This window comes from Tauraco erythrolophus, chromosome 4 (assembly GCF_009769465.1).
Source record: "Tauraco erythrolophus isolate bTauEry1 chromosome 4, bTauEry1.pri, whole genome shotgun sequence".
Taxonomy (NCBI): domain Eukaryota; kingdom Metazoa; phylum Chordata; class Aves; order Musophagiformes; family Musophagidae; genus Tauraco; species Tauraco erythrolophus.
The window spans coordinates 45,312,331-45,330,577 of NC_141468.1; the positions used below are offsets into that span (position 1 = coordinate 45,312,331).

Consider the following 18,247-nt stretch of genomic DNA (forward strand, 5'->3'; position numbering starts at 1 on the left):
AAATGACGTCAGTAGAATTGTACTGTGAACATGAGTCAGAGCTGAACAGTTTGTCTCGTCTTTATCTGACAGATCAAACATATTTTGTTACACTAGACAGACACGCAGAGTCCTCCTTACTTTAGGTCAGCATTAATGTGTTATAAAACTCTAAATCTGGCTTACCTGAGTTTAGTAAATAAATCACAGAGGCCATTTCAGATACTTTTAGTATTTTAGTATTGTCAGTTGCTTTTTAAAGAGTTGTCTGTCCCCGTCTGGGACAAAATTTCTGCTCAACCTGACATCAATGCTCACAAAATTGCGTGATTGTATCGGCACATTCGAGCTCTTTCAGAAGTTGGCCCGGCTCACATAAGCTATAGACACAGCTGTTCCACCAGTGGGATGAAGTAGGGAAATGGCTCAGAACAGACCTCTGCAGTCTCTGGACCCCTGACATTTCCTGTTTGACCCTGGCCACATGCAACAGCTTCCTTGTTGAAGATCATAGACCAGAAGGAGCAAACAAATCTCTTGGCTCCGCTTTTGAGGCAGGTGTCCCCTCTCTTGATATTTCCTGTGGTCTGGGAGACACTGCCAGCTGCTTGTTCAGTTCATGCGAGCAGTTTGTCTGAGGGCTGGGGGTGCAGAAGGGGAGCAGCCTTCATGGAAGAACTTGTTTTGGTGTCAGATATGATGAAGGAAAGGAAATTTATGCTGTGATGTTGTGCTGTGAATGGTTATTACTGTTAAGCTTTGAGAACAAAAACTCATCTTAATATTACAACTCGCAGATGCCTTCTTTTATGAGGCAGCTTGGATTTCAGGTGTGTTTAGTCTTGTTATATGAAATAAATATTACAACTTGTTCTGGGATGCAGGCAATTATGGTACTGAATGCGTACGTACTGTCTGAGGTACAGTTCATTCATCTAACTCGTAATTTCTGTAAAAACGTCGATTTCTCAACACTTTCAGAGCCATGCTTTGTAGCCAGATTGTCATAATTTTTAATCATTATTAGCTAAAGAAATTGTTCTGCCTTCAACATTTTGCTGGAAGTGCCACTACTGTTGACAAGGCTACTAAGGATTGTATTTTGACCTTTGCTCTCTTGTTTTCACATTTTTTGGTCTGTCTTGCCACTTTTATCTCCTTATCTAACATCCCACTTGAAATGTTGCCCTCTGTTTTTTTCCACAGCTCAGTTGTCTTCTAGCTTCCTCATAACTCTAATCTTTCCTGCACAACTTCATCGTTTCCCTTGTGTCAGGGCTTCAGTCACGATCTCTGTTCATCCTCCTGCATCCTGAATCCAGATTCTATCTCCTACCTGCCTGACTTAAGGATGTCTAAGCGGATAAATGTCTTAAACAGGTAAATTAGAAACCTACAGCTCATCTCTCTGTACAGTGTTTAGCCTGACCTGTTTCTTTGCAATTCCTTTCTAGATATGTCTCTATCAGTTTCATGTAATCGAGTGAAGATACGTGTCCCTTGTTTCTGTCAGCCACATCTTTTTATTCATGACATTCTCTGTTCTGCCTTTTATCCCTCATGCAGACAGTCTGGTGTTGTCTTTGATTTCATGTAGCCCCAGCTTACAGCCACTGCTTGCAACTTCTCCACCCCTAGTTTCTCACAGACATGCCTGCTTTCTGTTTGGACACTATTCACACATATCCAAATCATCCTCATTCCTTCTGGGATTCTCCCTGGCAGCCCTGCCTCATGGTCACTTAGCTCTCCACCCCAGAGTTACCGAGGACAATCCCACCAAACACATTGCCAGCACGATGCCTAACAAGGTGCTTTTCTTTGCAGCTTCTGCCTTTGTCCTTTCTCCATGGTTACACCCTGTTCCTCCCTTCACAGAATCCCTGTGGGCCCAGACACATTTGCCAGCAGTGCCATCCCTTGTCTGTCCAGCTCCACCACTGGCACCTGCGTTTGGTGCAAGTTTGTGCATGTTGTCCACAGATGCTTTATCCCGTCCTTTCCTGTTTGCATGGAGAACACTACTGAAGCTTAGTTGTTAAATATTCTTTTCCCCTGATATCCTTCATAAAACCCACATTCATCATGAGGTACACAAAAGGTTTTCAAGCAAAAAATGTAGCTAAGTGATTTCTAAGAATAGCAGATGTTTGTTTATTTATCTTCTGCTTAGAATTAGAATGAGAGAAAACAAAAAGGGAAGACCAGACTTGCAACCGGGCTTGTAACCACATTCTTACCTATGGAGTATTATTGTTGTTTCCTTCATTACCTTTCCTGATTCCTGCAAATAACTTTGCAGATTCTTCTTTGTATCTTTGGCAGACTGAAAGCACTTGGGGGTTTTATCATTGTAAAAACCCTAGCAAAATGGGGTTCTGAAGTTGGTGACCCTGACCCAATACTAGCTTAAAAGTCATAATATAATTGATAATTATTTGAAAGAGTAATAATTATTTTGAAAGAGTGACACCAGCTTCACATCATTGTTTCCAAACCTTGTTGGTTATATATTACAGATGACTCTCTCCTAGTAAGCTTGCTTACTTATTACTTTTAGGGTTTCTGTGCTGGGAAAATGGGTTGCAAAAGAAACTGTGGGTATCATGACCTCATCATTCATATTCAAAAGAAGAACAGCAAGATTACCATAATGCATTACTTCGTAAAATTATAACCCTGAGAAGTAACAAGATTCAATTACATTTTTTGGCAGAGTTCTTTTTAAGAAAGCATCTGTCTCATGACTCTAGTTTATTCTTTGTCTTGATCATTGGTTAGCAGTCCTCATGAGGATTTTTCATCTCCTCAAACCTTGCAAGAGATAAATCCCTCTTTTCCTGTGGTCCGCTTCAGCCTTTGCATATGTGCACTTTCTGAAGCGTTAACTGTTAACATTTGTGCTTAAGAAACCTGAATTCCTTACACAGCCACAGTGCTTCATGATGCTGGAGAACAAATGCGGACCGCACAAGGAGCTTTCTTCCCCTTTCCTCTGCACAAGACCTGAAAGGTCACACTAAATAAGAATATTCCACTCATTGGAGTGGAGTGGTGGATCTTGTGATCTGAACTTAGACGCAGAGCAGTTACCTCTGTGCAGTCTTGCATGAAGTCCATTGCGACCACTGTCAACGGTGGCGAGACCAAAGAGAAAAGAAGCAGAGGATGCTGAAATGGGTTTGCTGATCCTCTGTACACACACTTCAAAACTCAGGAGATTCCTAAATGGGGTCAGATTCACTCCTACAAACTATAAACAAGAATGGGATAGTTTCGTCGATATATTGGGAGTCGAATTTTTGACTACTGTGTGAGTCCAATCTTTGTAAAGGAAAGATAGAGGATAATAATGTGTATTACAGTTTTTCTCTGCAAAATAATTTCAAAGAATGATTTGAAAGGATCTTTTTAGTCTGCTTGTCATTTACTCTGTTTTCTTTTCAATGCTTTTCCTAACTCTTACCATCCTTAATTTGCGAACTTAAAAGTCCAGAAGGCTCTTGTTTTCTCTTAGACTTACATCTACAGTGTTAATAGTACATACTATCCAGGGAAGGCATAGTTAATACCATATAGGATATTAGTGGCAGAATACGATTCAGATCATCCTATCTCTATATATTTTCTTTTGGAATATAGAACAAGAAAAACGTGGAGCATTTTTGTCTATAATGTTGGGTGATAGCATCCCATCGGAGTTTAATGGTGTGACATTTCTGCACATTTTTTTCCTTATATCACAGTTTTACATGGTTCCCCCACTATAGGTTCTCAAATGAAATTACAGTTGTCCTGTTAAGTAAGCGTTTATGCTGGTCAGCAATTTGGGCTGTCCATCGTGACTCATTTTATAGCCTGCTCTGCTTGCCTATCTGTCTTGTATTTCCATGTACAAGGATTTGAGGTTGCCAGCAAGAACATTTCTATGAGCAACAAGCAGAAATCATGCGTTGGACATGGACTTCATGGAGCTTTAAATGTTTTTAGAAAGGGAAGTGTTAACATTGAATAGATGACGTTAGCACCACCACCAAGAAAGAAAAAAAAAAAATAACCCTGAAAAGCTGTATTGACTAAATCTTCTAACAATGCTCGTGATTTTCCTATATCCTGCTCTGTGTTTTTGTATGGATTTTTCATAGCACAGACAGACGTTACCCACACTGTGATTCAGCGTCTGTTCCTAGCCACGCTCTTGCATGATTTTAACCTGATTTCACGGGAGGAACAGGGAATGAAACACCGTAGCTCATGGTTGTCAGCAGTGAAAAATAGCCAGGAATCAGACAAACAGCTTCATTGCTGAGATTATTTCCGGGATAAAAACTCTTCCAACAGCTGTTTGCTTTGGCCACTACTCAGATCCTTTTTTTTTTTTTTTTTAAATCAGAAAAAAAAAGAGGTTTGTTTTTTTTTAAGATGTGGGCTGGTTATTTATGTAGTCAGGAAGAGGTCTCTGCTTCCAGTGTTGTGGTCTCAGAGCTGTTTTGACAGTTGGAGTACGGGGAGGTTTCATCTCTTCTCTCCCTCCTTCTCTCCCGTCCTTCCTTCACTTAACGCTCAGACCTGGAATGCTGTAGGAAGAAGAGAAAGCGAATTTATGAGTTCTTTAATCCCAGACAGGCAGCTCCGTGGCAGTTACCTTCAAGAAAAGTTCACGCCCCAAAGGAGTGTTTAGTCTTCAGAGCCACTGACTCACTGAGCAGCGTGTGTGAGTGGCTGCGAGGGAGAAGGGGAGAGATGAAGGAGAAGTTTTGCTTCCTTCTGAAACTCGTAATATTATTGTTTTAAGAAGTTTTTGAAAAGATGACTGCTACTTTTGTTTGAAGTATTCGTTCTGGAATTGCTGAAGCTGGAGTCTACCAGACTGAGGTCAGGAGCGTTTTCTTTGGCAGAAAGAAGATACTTTTATAGAAGCCATGCCTGTACTTGGGGTTGCCTCCAAGCTAAGACCGCCAGCTGTAGGGTCAAAGCCTGTTCACACTGCCCTCCCCATACCCAACCTTGGCCCCACCGGCTCGCAGCAGTACTCACCAAAGTCTTTGGACCTTACTGGGGCGGAGAGCTCGATGCTGTCTTGTCAACTTACGTTCAAGTCCACCTGTGATTTTGGAGAGAGGAGAGCGCTTCAAGGAAAAACCCAGGAGATCGAAGATAGCAAGGTTAGTTGTAAGCTTTACCTGTGGATGTGAATTACCAGAAAATGTTTATTTGCTCAGACAAAAATCTGTTAGAAACCTACTGCATGCAGAACTTGGGGGTACCTGGGTAAATAATAGACTTTTGCTGTCATCAGTGAACTTGCATAGCAGCCTTGGAAATTTGTTTTTCTCAGTGTTGCTGTTTGAATAAATATTTTGTTCTTAAATGTTAGTGTTAAACTCTTCACAGATGCATTTTGATAAGGATCAGTAGAATCATAAGTAGAGAAAAATCATTCTGGCACCCAGTAAGCAGAGCAATGACATGACAGCACTTTAAAAAAAAAATAATATCTTGGCTGCTTCATGTTATGTTATGAAGTTTAAAAAGAGCTCTCACGCCCACACCTATCCCCACAGGGAGGCTCTTTTAAAATAAAAACAAGTAATTTATTTTCTTTTCACTTTTCAAATGATCTGGCTACTCTTTCTGCAGAACTGCTGAACCAGAAAAACAACTTCACAGTGAAAAGTACCTGTGTTTTTCTCTTCTGCAAAATAGCTTCTTCCTAGCCCCTATCTAGCTCTGATTTATTGTGATTTAAAAAAAAAAAAGTTTGTCTGAAGTAGGATGCTATGACATTTTTTAGACTGCTTAGAGTTTTTTCTTTTGTATTTTTTTAATTAATAATTAAAAACTACTGTTCGATTTTCTACTACTCTTTCTGCTGTAGTTGAAAACATTTTTCATGCTTTGAACATGAGTATTGAGTCCTTCTTGTCACTAGTGTATATTCCTGTAGAACTTTCAGTCAGTACATTACGACTGCAAGTGTGGTTTAACAGCTTCAGCAAGCAGTGTTATGTGAGGTTACTTTCCCTTGCTTTTCTAGTACTTTTGGTTTGTGGAACTGTTTACCACACTGGGATTAAACATATACTTGTAGTTGCTTCGTATTTGGTTTGAGGACATTTGAGTGTCGTCAGAGTTGTCAAAGTGGCAAGACACACATAATATATGTACTTGGTTTTCCTTTGTTTTTAGTTACTGGGTTAATTCAGTATTAGTGCAGAAAGTTGGTTTTGTGGTTAAAGCCTAGGATTGGGATGCTGAACATTTGGTTTCCTTTTTAATCTCTGCCACATATTTCCCTGTGAGATTTTTGGTCATGTCACTTAATGTTTCCCTTGGACTTTTTTGTATCACCACGCCCTGCCTTCCAAAAATGATACTCTGATGGTCTCAGACAAGCTATATAGAAGTATAAAGAAGGAGCAGACTGTTCATCTCTTGATTACCAGAAGTGATGAACAGCTCTTCTCTATGACATGAGTCTGACATGAAGATAATAATACAACTTTTCAACACAATGCTATTCCTTCTTGCTTGCTTATTTTTAATAGAAAATATCCTTTGTTTCCTCTTTAATGTTGTTCTTTAATGAATATTGCATGAAAAATAAATTAGATTTGCAAGTACTATTTTAAGAAAAAAGAGAATACAGCTACATAGACTACTGAGAGATGTTTCTTAATTCTTTTAAAAAGTGTGGAGAAAGATATAAGGCATCTTGCCTTCAGTATGTAAACCACTTAGGAACCATTAGTGATAAGCATGAGACCTAATGGGAGTCATATTCTTCCAAGGCATCTGGTCCTGAGCACTGCAGAAGTACTAGTGAGTAAAGTAACCGGCTAGGCGGACCCAAACTGTGATCCCAATTTGGCATTTCATGTTTCGTGGGTTTGACAATATTTGTAAACTTAGTCTGTTTTTTAAAGAAAAAAACACAAAACAAACTAACCCCCAAAAAACAACCTACCAGCCATTAGGTATCACTCTCTCTCAGTTCACAGTGGAGGAAGCTGAGCACTTTAAAAAGATGATCCTTAAAGGGTAAGGCCAGTTTGTGCACGTGATGGTCTGAAAACCTCCCCTGGCTACCTGGATTTAGAGTGCTGAGCGTTCAAGAAGTTACTAATTTCTACAGCACTTCTGTACAAGTCCAACATTCCCAGTAAAGCATAGTGGCAGCTCTTTGCTCAGTTTTCTTCAGGTGCATTTTTTTGAAGGATGCTCTTTTATCCACCTTTTAGAGCAAGTTTCATTAAATCTTTTTGCTGAAGTAATTTGGGCTATAAGGTGGGCAGTTATGATGAGGAAATTATTTTTAGGCTTTTCTTACTAGTAAAATTCAAAATATCAGCCTAAAAGTATTGAATGCTATTTTCCTTCATCAGTGATGGAGATCCATGCCACTCTTTCCCAGTGCCTGGTAGCCTTGGCAGTATGCCTGGGTTCTCTAAGCAGTAGTTCTGAGCACAAATTTGACGTGGTTGTTAGGGTTAAAGTCTCTTCAGGTTTGCTGAGCAGACGAAAGTTCTGCATTACGGATTATGTTGTCCCAAAGCTTGACTATTTGTGAGTGCTGATTCCAATAGACCTCTGGCTGATTTCTTTGGTTAGTAAGCATATTAATCAAAGATGTGATATTCCTATGTGGCTCTGTGCTATGCAGTGCTATACATTGGGAATGTATAATTGTTTCAGTATAATAATGATCAGATGAAAGATCTTTCAATCAAAATGTAATGAAGACATAGTCTGAGATTCCACTGTGAGTAAAATCTGCCGATATAGCATACTCCTTGTATGCTTATGTTATATCATTGGATATAAGGCAGCACTGGTTTTTGAGGGAAAAATGATGGATATCTATCTGCAAAAGGCAATGGAACGTATGAATTAATCATCTGGTTAACTTTTGCCCTTGGCTGCTGGATTGTAGCCTTTAGCGTTGCGTTCTTTGATATTTTACGTATGCTGCACTGTGGGTCGCCAGCTTTCTCATCCTGTCTGGAAGGCACTTAGATTGACACATGTACTCACTGTGACATATCCTGTTGCTATCTATAAGTGCTAAGAATTCCAAGATAAATTTGGGTTATACATGTCCATACAGCAGGTCATTGCCACCCAGCTGTTTCCTCTATGGCCTCAGTCTCACCACACCTGATTGTTCGAGACTTTTGACACTTGTGTTGGCTTTCTCACACGACTGCATTGCCAAGGCTGGTTAGGAATACAGCTGCAAACATCAATTCTCCATTCCCTAGGCGTCTCTACCCTCTCACATGATTTTGCAACTCTTGCACATGTAGTCTTGGTTGTTTTCTTTTTTGTGGACATGATGCAGTTGGAAGTTTAATAAAAGCGATATTATTATTTTAATAAAAACTGTGGTAGAAAAAGTTTGAGGTGATTACGTTGAAGTTTTTTCTTAATTGACTAGAACATAGTTAAGCCCGGGAAAGCAAATAATAAGTTGTTGATGATTTAAATTATTCTGTGTGTAGTTTATTCAACTACATTTTTGTTCAATATTTTAATAATTTGAGCTTTGGTACCTAAATCACGTACAGGTCCATCTGCTTTCTTGCTAAACCCACTAATGTTTAAACTGACTGCATAAACACTTATGATGTGAATAGTCATGCAAAATATTTGAATGCAAGCATTCAGAGCACATTCTTTTTCCCTGAGTATCATATAGACAAAAGTTTATTCCTATATATGTACACAGGAAAGGAATCCAGCTGCTGGATTCATGAGGTGAAATGCTGGCTCTCTTTGAAGCAGATGGAGTTTTGCTGTTCAGTTGGACCACAGAGTGTTTTCATGCAAACCCATGTCTGAAAACACCAATGTCTTTTGCAATATTTTTCTAGCTGTGGGTGCAGTGCTAAATTAACAAGACCAAGATTATCAGGTCATGCTAGGCTGCCTTGTGATACTGTTCTAGTTGTAGAATGGGCTAGTAAACAGTAACGAAATGAAAAAATATCGAGTGATATGGTAAAAAGGTAAATGAAGCAATGACTTAAAACTAAAGGAACAAAGAAAGAGTTTCTTTGCAAAACCTATTTATTTTGGTCACTAAATGATAACTCCGCACTATATTGACCTGAAGCAAAATGCCAATGGCAATAGCGTTTTACTCCAGGTCACCATGATTGCCTTCAGCTGTCCTTACACATTGGATGGTGCTGTCAAAAGGGCACTGCCACGAATTCTGTCTGGCACAAAGCTGAGCAGCTGTTGGGAGGCAGCACCTCTGCTAGGCATGTCAGTCTTCTGGCCTGGCATCCTGGGACTGCTCTTGCAGTGCTCTGCTTTATGATCCCAGGGTTTTCCTCCCATCATCAAACTTTCTTCTTTCAAGAGCACTGCACCATCATTTATGCTTGCAAACTGAATTTTCTCTGAGCTGAATCTGATATATTAATTGTAGTGTTTTGGTTATATGACTTGGATGATAAGATTTTAGCCTTCTTTCCTGAGTTAATTCATTCCATTACTGTCATATTATCTCTTTTGTTTGTTTGTTTGTTTTCAGTTTCTCTTTGTCCATGCTATCTGTCTGCTGCTGTCTGCTTTATCTGCTTCTTCCTTCCTGTTGGCAGACATCTTCACAAGCTTCTGCATATGACTTATTTTTCTCTGTATCCACTAATCAAGTCTTCCTGTCATGACTGCAACATTTTTCATATTGCTGTTCTTTGTCGGGAAGTGCTAGTCAGGCTCTACAACTGATCCAGTACACATACGTAAACGTGAAATTTTTCTAGATACTTGAGTTTTGGGGTTTATATTAAGATCCTTGTATTATGGATTTACTGGTATCCAGAGGATGAATGGATGGTAATTTGTTATCTCCCTTAGAGAGGTCCAACCCCACCAAGTTCATCATTAAACAATCTAACTTTGATACAGGAAGATCTCAGGGGACCTCAGGAAACAGATCCTCTACAAGGCCTTCTGGAAGAAACAACAAGAATATGATGTGTCCACCTGAAGAAAGAGACACAACTGTCTGCTTCTATAGAGCAAAGAAATCTGAGCAGTTGGGCTGGGGAAGCAGTCTGTAAATCAGCAGAACAGAGAAGATTAGATGTGCTCTACCTGGGGAGCACAGCCAACAAAGAATGGGGTCTGAAACACTTAGTTGTACCTAGTGAACATCATTAAAGTAATATAAAAGGAATGTCAGTGTCACAAAACAAAGCGGCATACTTTGATATGATTAGGCAAAAACACATACAGCTGCTATTAAAATGACCACGCTCATTTCATTTAACAACATATAGGAAGGCTGAGATAGCAATCTCAGTCTTGATCTGGGGGCTTCCAGTGTCATTCAGCCAGCCGTGTTGCAGTAGGACATTGAAATGAGCATAGAAGCCTCCCATTTTTTTCTCATCAATTGTAAGCAGTTTGTGGGTGATGTGGTAACTCCTGCCCGTCACTAGACACCAAACTTGGAGGACGGCTAGGCTACTCTATCCAGACAGATCTCAAGACAAATATTTTTGTTTTCCATACATGGGTGGAGCTCCTGCTCACGCCAACGGGAGTACTGTGCACATTGGAAAACCAGATGTGTGCCATGAATGACTTCCATATCTCCGTCTTTCCTCAGCTGACCCTTCCACACCATTTACTTAGGTTCTGTGTGACCCTTTCCCACCATTCCCTAAATCTCCCAAGCAGAGCATCTGTTGCAATCCCACATCTCTTTGACCTTTCAATTTCTTGGACACTTTTTTGTCTGGTCTCTCAGGGCCAAGCTCTACCAAATTTCTTAACATACTGAGTCTAGGGAACATAAATAAATGAGTTTATTTCCCCGTTTTGTCATACCCTTCCTTTTCTCAGTGCTAGTGCATTGGAGATGTCTGTCTTGCGGGTTGGCAAGAAAAGAGGCTGCTCATTGTGCCGAGCGTTTCATTTACAGCACTACGGCCAAGGCAACAAAAGGGCAGCAGAAGCAGCCAGAGACCGCCCGTCTTCTCGCCGTAGTGACCGCTAGTGACGGGAAGCCAGCATTGTTTCAAACGCCCTGAACTAGCTGCCAGAAATTTCAATCGGCACTGCTGACACCTGGGACTCTGTGTGTTTCAAATTCACACAGCCTCAGTGAAGCCAGGACAGTTGGCAGGAGTTCAGATTGTCAGCAATTTCAGCTTCTTGCCTTGTGCTCTGAATTATTTCTTTATCAAACAGATAACAGTGTCTTTAAAGTGCTTTATGTATCCAGCACCATCTGTCTGCACTATACTATAGCTGATTTAAGAGCCTCATGGTGCATGAGCTTGGAGAGACAACTTCACTGTTACATGTTTATTTTCTAATTATCTGTACTGAGCACATCTTAATGCAGTTGAGATAAATATACCTGTAACTCTCAAAGCTTTTGTGTTTGCGAGCAACTGTTCCTGAGTGTAGGCTGAAAGATGCTTTTTGTTCATAATTGGGATCATGGATAGGAAGGTCTTTACCAACTTGAGCTTAAGACCTCTGCCTACTTTTTTACTGCTTTTGTTTTCTTTCTCTCACCAAATAAGAATGTAGAACTCAATGTATTTCACATTAATTTGTGTTTTGTGAGCTGGTATTAGGCATCAGCAGAAAGCAACTACTCTTACTCTTTTCTATTGCACCTGTGCCTAGGGAAGCTGCTTGGGGATTTCCTGACCAAAGGACTTTTCATTCAAAAATCCTTTCCTTGAAAATGGGAGTGTATCTGAGTATTGATGCACTGTGGATGCACCATCAATCTCCAGAACCTGAAGCAGCCCAGCAACATTTGCTTGGTACAACACGCCTGCAGCCTCTTGGAGTAATCTGTTCTCGATGACCATAAATGGACGTAAGAGGTCTCCATCTCTAGATAAAGATAATAGACTTATATTATACCCAGGAGGTTTTATTTAGGCTTTAGTGAAACTTCCCAGCAGTAAACACTAGTTAAACAGAGGAACACTTTACATGCAGAAGGTATATTATCTCCATCACTGGAGGACTTAAAGCACAAGCACACTACTCCTGCCATTCACAGCGTTACTAGCACTGATCCTTTCTTGTGCAAAGGACTCCACGGCCATCCTGATGGTCTCCTCATTTTCTTTTCTCATTCATTGATTCAGCTGACTGCAGGTCTGTGCTAATGAAACCGTGCTACTCTGGGAACCCGAGCTGGCAGCACCGTGGCCCCAAATGCCACAGAGATGTGAGGACTCCCTTTGGAGACAGCCCTGCGAACTTAGAAGAAAATGCTGTTGTACAGTATGGGTATTTCCTGAGGCATTGCACTGAAGTATTGCAGTTGCAGTTAAGTTTCCCGAAAGTACAGGGAGGGTATCATTGGAGACCAGCCAGCTACTTGCTTGCTTGGGAACACTCATTTTCCTGGTATAGAGGATATCAGTATTAGAGTACCCTCATGTCTCAGGGTCCTGTGAGGTCTGGCATTGGAGGGACTCTCAGAGACTCAGTTCTTTGCTCTGTAACAAGAAGCATAGAAACCCAGTGAATCCAGTTCAGTTTAGGGCTCTCAGATCCTTTAAAAATCCCTTCAGGAACATGACAGTGAATATTTCAGCTGGCTGCATTTTGTAAGGGCTGTTCAAACTGCTCCCTAGAAGACAGGAGCCTCTTAATGCACCCAGCAGTGAGGGGTACCACCAAGATTAAGAAATTCTGTTCAGCTGAAAAACATTTCTTCCTTCAAGTAAAAACAATTATGAATGTCTGTACTGTGGATTTTTTTTCTGAGTTTCAACCACACCTCGATCCTAGAAATTTTTACTAGATTGATGCCTTATCACAACAGGTCGTGTGCATGCACACAGGAGAAATTAGTCGCAGCCCTGCAAAACGTGTGGCTGTATCACATGGAGTGTGGGAGAAAGGGAAAATTAGTATCCCCGCAGTGCAGAGGGAGAGGAGAGATTAAAGGGGAAATGGATGATTTTCCCACACTCAGGCTGGGACTTTGTGGCAGGAGTAGGAATTTCAAGTCATATATATCTTGAGTCCCAGTCTCCACATCATAACCACAAGCTCATCCTTTGTCTTTTCTAAGGGACCAGTTAAGAATAAAACATCCAGATAATGAGTTATTTTTCCCACTTGCTTCATAAGGACAGTTTTGGCTTTTTTCTTCATTTCAATGCCAGTGGCTAGCATCAGTGTGGGCCCAGCTCTGAGCTGGAATTGGAATTTTACTCCAGAAGCCACATTCTTTGGTTTTGATGTATCCGATCAACACAGACTCTGACACAATTTTTTAGAGATGTGGAATAAGTTGTGCCCTTTGTGGAGCAGTATAACTATCATCAAAAGTCCTGTGTGCAATGCTGTTGATAGGCTTTTCACTTATTAAATACGATGTGGAAAGTATAAATAGTTGTGGAATAAAAGCAGACCATTTTAAGGAGAGATGACTTTTTTTTTGTCCTAATTTCTGCCTTTGAATACACTGTCTAGCTTCTTTGTAGCAGAAACTCTTGTATTCAGTAAGAAATAAGGGCATCAATTACAAATGAGAACAGTTAATTTTTTTAACTATGAGTTCATTCTGGTCTAGGTCCACTGTCTTTCTTTCTCTAGCACACTAATTTTTTGAGTCGTAGAGTTTTTCTTGCACTTACATACAGGGCATGCAAAGAGCAGTTCATTTGAAGCAGCTCTGTGTTTCACTTTGACCTGATTCACAGGATGTGGTCTTGGAGGAAGCCCATGCCTTAACAATAGCCTTTTGACAGCGAGGGTGTTCGGGGATTAAGCTGGAAGAGGAGGAAGCCTCTATCTATTCTCAAACCTACTAGTGGAATATTTTGTGCGAATCTTCACTTGCCCATGATGTTTTTAAGGTCACAAACCTTTCTTTTTTGTTTTTACTGGCAAGAGGATATTGGCTGGAAGATAGCATAACTTATTTAAAATTCAGAAGAGGAATGCAGAGTGTTTTGTCTGCTAAATGTGAAGGGATAATTCTCCCGTGTAAGATGTGCAGATTTCTGATGGCTCTTGTGTACGCTCTGTGTAAACTAAGTTGAGAGAACTTGGAAAATAAGCAAATCAAAGGGAAGCATAATTTTAAAGTGGCTGGGGCTGGATCGTAGTATTTCTGGATACATAAACTGAGAAGGTGCCAGCCACTAAATATCTGTACTAACTCTCCATATAACACAAGAGAAGTTAACCAAGTTTAATATTAGTATTGTCCTAACCTACTTTCAGCATGACATTTGTTCTGACTTACCTTTTAGTTATGTTTATTTTCTTGTAAACCCTCCTTTACTGCTCTGCCCTCCTGACCTTATAGACAGTGGAAAGATTTACTCTTCCTATATATCTCTCAACAGTAGTTAAAAATATTTTATTCAGGTGAAACTCTCCAATTAGTGAATTGCAGCAAACTTGAAAAGCTAGAACAAAAATAGATGTTGAGCTCTCTCTTATGTTTTCCATTTCAAAATATTTCCCTTTGACAATTTTAACACCTGGCTTTGTATCATGTTGATGCAGCATTAAACTCCAAAAGATTTGGCAGTGAAAACTTCCTGTTGTGCATAAGGATTTGATTTACAGGACATGTGTAAAACCATCACAGCTTAGTAATCAGAGTGGTCATGCACAGAAAGATGACTTCCTAGCAAGTGTTGTAAAACATTTGACCACTTTCATTAATCAGGAGAGGCTGCATGGCTCATACATGATTTAGGGTGAGTAAGACATAAGTCAGAGTGCAGGACTTTTACTCACCACTACAACAATGGGACTTTTTGGCAACAGATCTATTCAGTAAACAGGCTGTTTACTTTCTTTTGGGTGTATTTCTTTGTTTTGGTTTGGTTTTGGGGGTTTGGATTTGTTGTTTTGGTTTGTGTTTTTTTTTTGTTTGTGTTTTTTTTTTTTTTGCAAGCTGTCTCTGTAGTGGAAATAAATAGGTATTAAGCAAGAATGTGAAATAACAAATAAAAGTTCAAAAGGAGTTTAGAAATTTCCTCAGCTGATCAGTCTGCCTGCTTTAGTCATTGCTGGCCAGCTCACCAGCCAGAGACAGAGTGCTGGAAGGAAGAGCTGAAGGAATCTGTTTCTCATGAAGGAGCAGCACAAATCTGAAAGCTTGAGAGCTGCAGATTCAGATTTGGTTTTGAAATGCTTCTGAGAGGGAGTAGGGCCTAGTGACTTGTATGGGAAGGCACAATCTAGTTTCACTTCTGTTTTCCGTCAAGTACCTCTTAGAACTCAGCTCATATGCAAGATGGTAATGATGCCATTATTTTTAGAGTAAAGTTGTTTGGTGGCTAGATACTGTTCCATTTTATTTTTTTTAATACTGAAGAATAATCTAATCAGCTACTTTTTCAAATCTTACTGAAGTTACTTGGAATGACCTTAGAAAAACTGATTTTTTTTTTTTTACCTAATCAGTTACTGATGTTAACAGCTTCCTGTCAATTTAATAATGCATCTATTCTTTTTTCTTGCTTGTAATAAGAAGACACAAGTAGAAGGCATTTTATGTACAATATACATTTTTCCTGTGCAAATATGTGATCCTGACAAAGGTCAGAAGAGAATAATGATGTCTTCACTGTTTTCTGTACCTCACTGCAGTGTCATGCATGGTTCTGTATTGCTAGCTAAAACCCAAGAACCAGCAGATTGTGCCGCAGAGAAACTCTGTGTAGTGATTGACAGCCAAAAAGTCTGTTCATGGGTGATGCCATCTCCAGATGCATTTTTTTTTAATACAGTCTAGTTTTCAAAACTTCGAGAAACTGGCTGCTCTTGAGCAAGAACTATATTTCTTCAACTGGGTCTCTGGAATGAATTGGTGGTTCTGTCACCGATGAGTAAGGGCAAAGAAGCCCTCCCAATCTAGGATAGCTATGCCAGTCATAGCCTTAAAGAGTTTTGATTTATGAGATAACCTATTAGCACAAGATAGTGGGGAATAAAAGAAAAAACGTGTGGAAACAAAACCAAGACTTTCTTCCCAGGGCCCCGCTGTGTCAATGCAGGATTTTTCTGGGTTATTCTGCCTCGTTTGTGGACTGGATGCAGAGAAGTTGTAAAGTCATGAGAGAAGCTGAAAAAGCAGATCAAATGAAGTTTCAGAGAAGGGAACACACAAGACTGAGCATATTAGGAAATGGTGTGTCGGACTAAACACTGTCATTCAAAAAAATTAGTTAAAGAGAATTTGGCAAGAGAAAGAGAATATAATACAGAAGATTCAGATCAGCAAAAGAGATACTGGAGAACTCAGACTCCCTAAAAGCAAGGGGATTAGGGACATATTTGCATCTATGGAAAATTTTATCTCTTTTCTCCTGAACATTAGAGGTGATCTCATTTAATTTGAGAGAAATTGTAAGGTCTCATTGTGAAATACTGATATAAATCCCAGCAAAGGCAGAGTGATAGTGGTCACATTTCAGTCTAAAGGGACAAACGTTTCCTTCACTTCCCATTAAAAATTTCTGCTTGGATGACAATAAAGTCAGGATTTTCAACAGTCACTCAGATGTATACATGTCTTTAAGGATCTCAATGGCCTTTGTACAGAGTAACCTGAGATTCACAACACATTTGTTTACGACATAAACAAATTATTTTGTCCTAGTTGATTAGATAAAAACATTATGTGGCTTGGTAAAGCAATAAATCAGTGGCAGATCCAAGCACTGGACTTCTGGAAGGCGAGTATTAGTTCCTGCTGTACTAACAAATCTATCTTTGTAATTCAGCCTGTTTCTTGCAAAACTCTGCATGGATGCAATAGCTAACCTGAACCAAAGGCTGACTGGAGGCTTTTTACAATATATGCGCATTGCTACCATTTCAGAGCAACAAAAGATTTCAGATCTTTTGGAAAAGATTGGAGTATTACTTCATGTAGTTCCTCTATGAGGCAAAGTATAGGAAACTGGTAATTCCTGAGATGATGGCCTCGTTTTCATATGGTTCTATCACCAGCTGTACGATGATACAACTATATTTTTAGCGTTGAAAAATTTTGACAGAAATATACAAGTAGACGCTTTGTCACAAAATAAGAAAATCTAAGTGCGACAGCTCTGTTCTACAAGTACCTTTGGTTGGCTTAATTAGGCTTTAAGAATGATGTTATTTTAACTTGATACAATTCCAGGTGGTGATTTAAGGACTGTATAAGGCAACATTACTTCACAGTTCTTTTTCATTTGTCAGATCAAGCCAGTGTCTTCATTTGAGCACATTTTGAGGTTCTTCTCTTCAGCAGTTATTTAAACTCTTCAGAAGAGCTATTTAACTATAATTTTTGTGCTCATCTATGTAATGCCATTCTGCAGTTGCCTTTAGGATACTTTTAGATGTGTTACAGTGTGCCAAGAATTGACGTGCCCTTACATTTTCAGAGCAGTAGGACACAGATTAGAGTGGAGATGACTGAAAATGTTAAGACAGCAAATCATTGACTGAATAGATTGCTATAACTCCTCTAAAGCTACTGTGAAATTTCATTTTTATAGCATAGAGATAATAAATGTAGGTTTAGCATTTTGGCACTTGTACGTAGACTGAAACCACTATATGTACTTACTTTATGGTGCATATTAAAGATAGAGATGGATATGTATGCTCATATACAGATACCTGTTGACATTTATCTATGTATTTACAAAAGTTTAAAGTATACTCAATAAAGTATTTTTAAAATATTGTGAAAACCATTTAGAGACATATTTAAATGAGCTACACACTTCAATAATTTTTAATTGATAAACATCTATCATATGTCACATATATTACAAATCTGTATCAATACTTCTTACACATGTGTACATGTATACATGTATATGTCACATTTGTCATGTATGTTATGCTGGGGACTGGCAGGCAGCTCTGGGATCTGTCCCTCCATTGTCCCTCTTCTGGGCTGCATTGCCTCCCCACTTCCTCTGGGATGTGAAGCTGCTTCTGCAACGTCAAGGAGGTCAATGCAGAGATGGTAAATAATATGTTTAAGTTATTGAGGAGTCAGTTTCAAAACAGACTAGAATTTGTTACCCTGTATTTGTACTTTTTTGTGGCTCTCTGCTTTTATCATGTCTCTGATGTCCTTTAGGGAAATGTCCGTAGTTTGCTGCATCACTTTAAACACTTCACTTTAGAAATATGGCAAAATCAACCTTCCAAAATCAGTACTCTCTTTATTCTTGTTGAAATCAGTTGGAGTTTCTCCATTTACTCACTGGAGTAAGAATATCATGCCATTTCATTGGAG

At 39.5% G+C, this 18,247-nt stretch overlaps 1 protein-coding gene across 5 annotated transcripts in view; it reads left to right on the forward strand.

The window, feature by feature from the left end:
• The first annotated feature begins 4,901 nt into the window (after nucleotides 1–4,901).
• Nucleotides 4,902–18,247, forward strand: part of NAV3 (neuron navigator 3) — a 279,388-nt gene continuing 266,042 nt past the window's right edge. For all 5 annotated transcript variants that reach the window (XM_086609950.1, XM_086609951.1, XM_086609952.1 and 2 more), the window contains exon 1: nucleotides 4,902–5,144. In XM_086609950.1, the coding sequence (XP_086466076.1) occupies nucleotides 4,902–5,144 (243 nt within the window). The remainder of the gene's footprint in view (nucleotides 5,145–18,247) is intronic.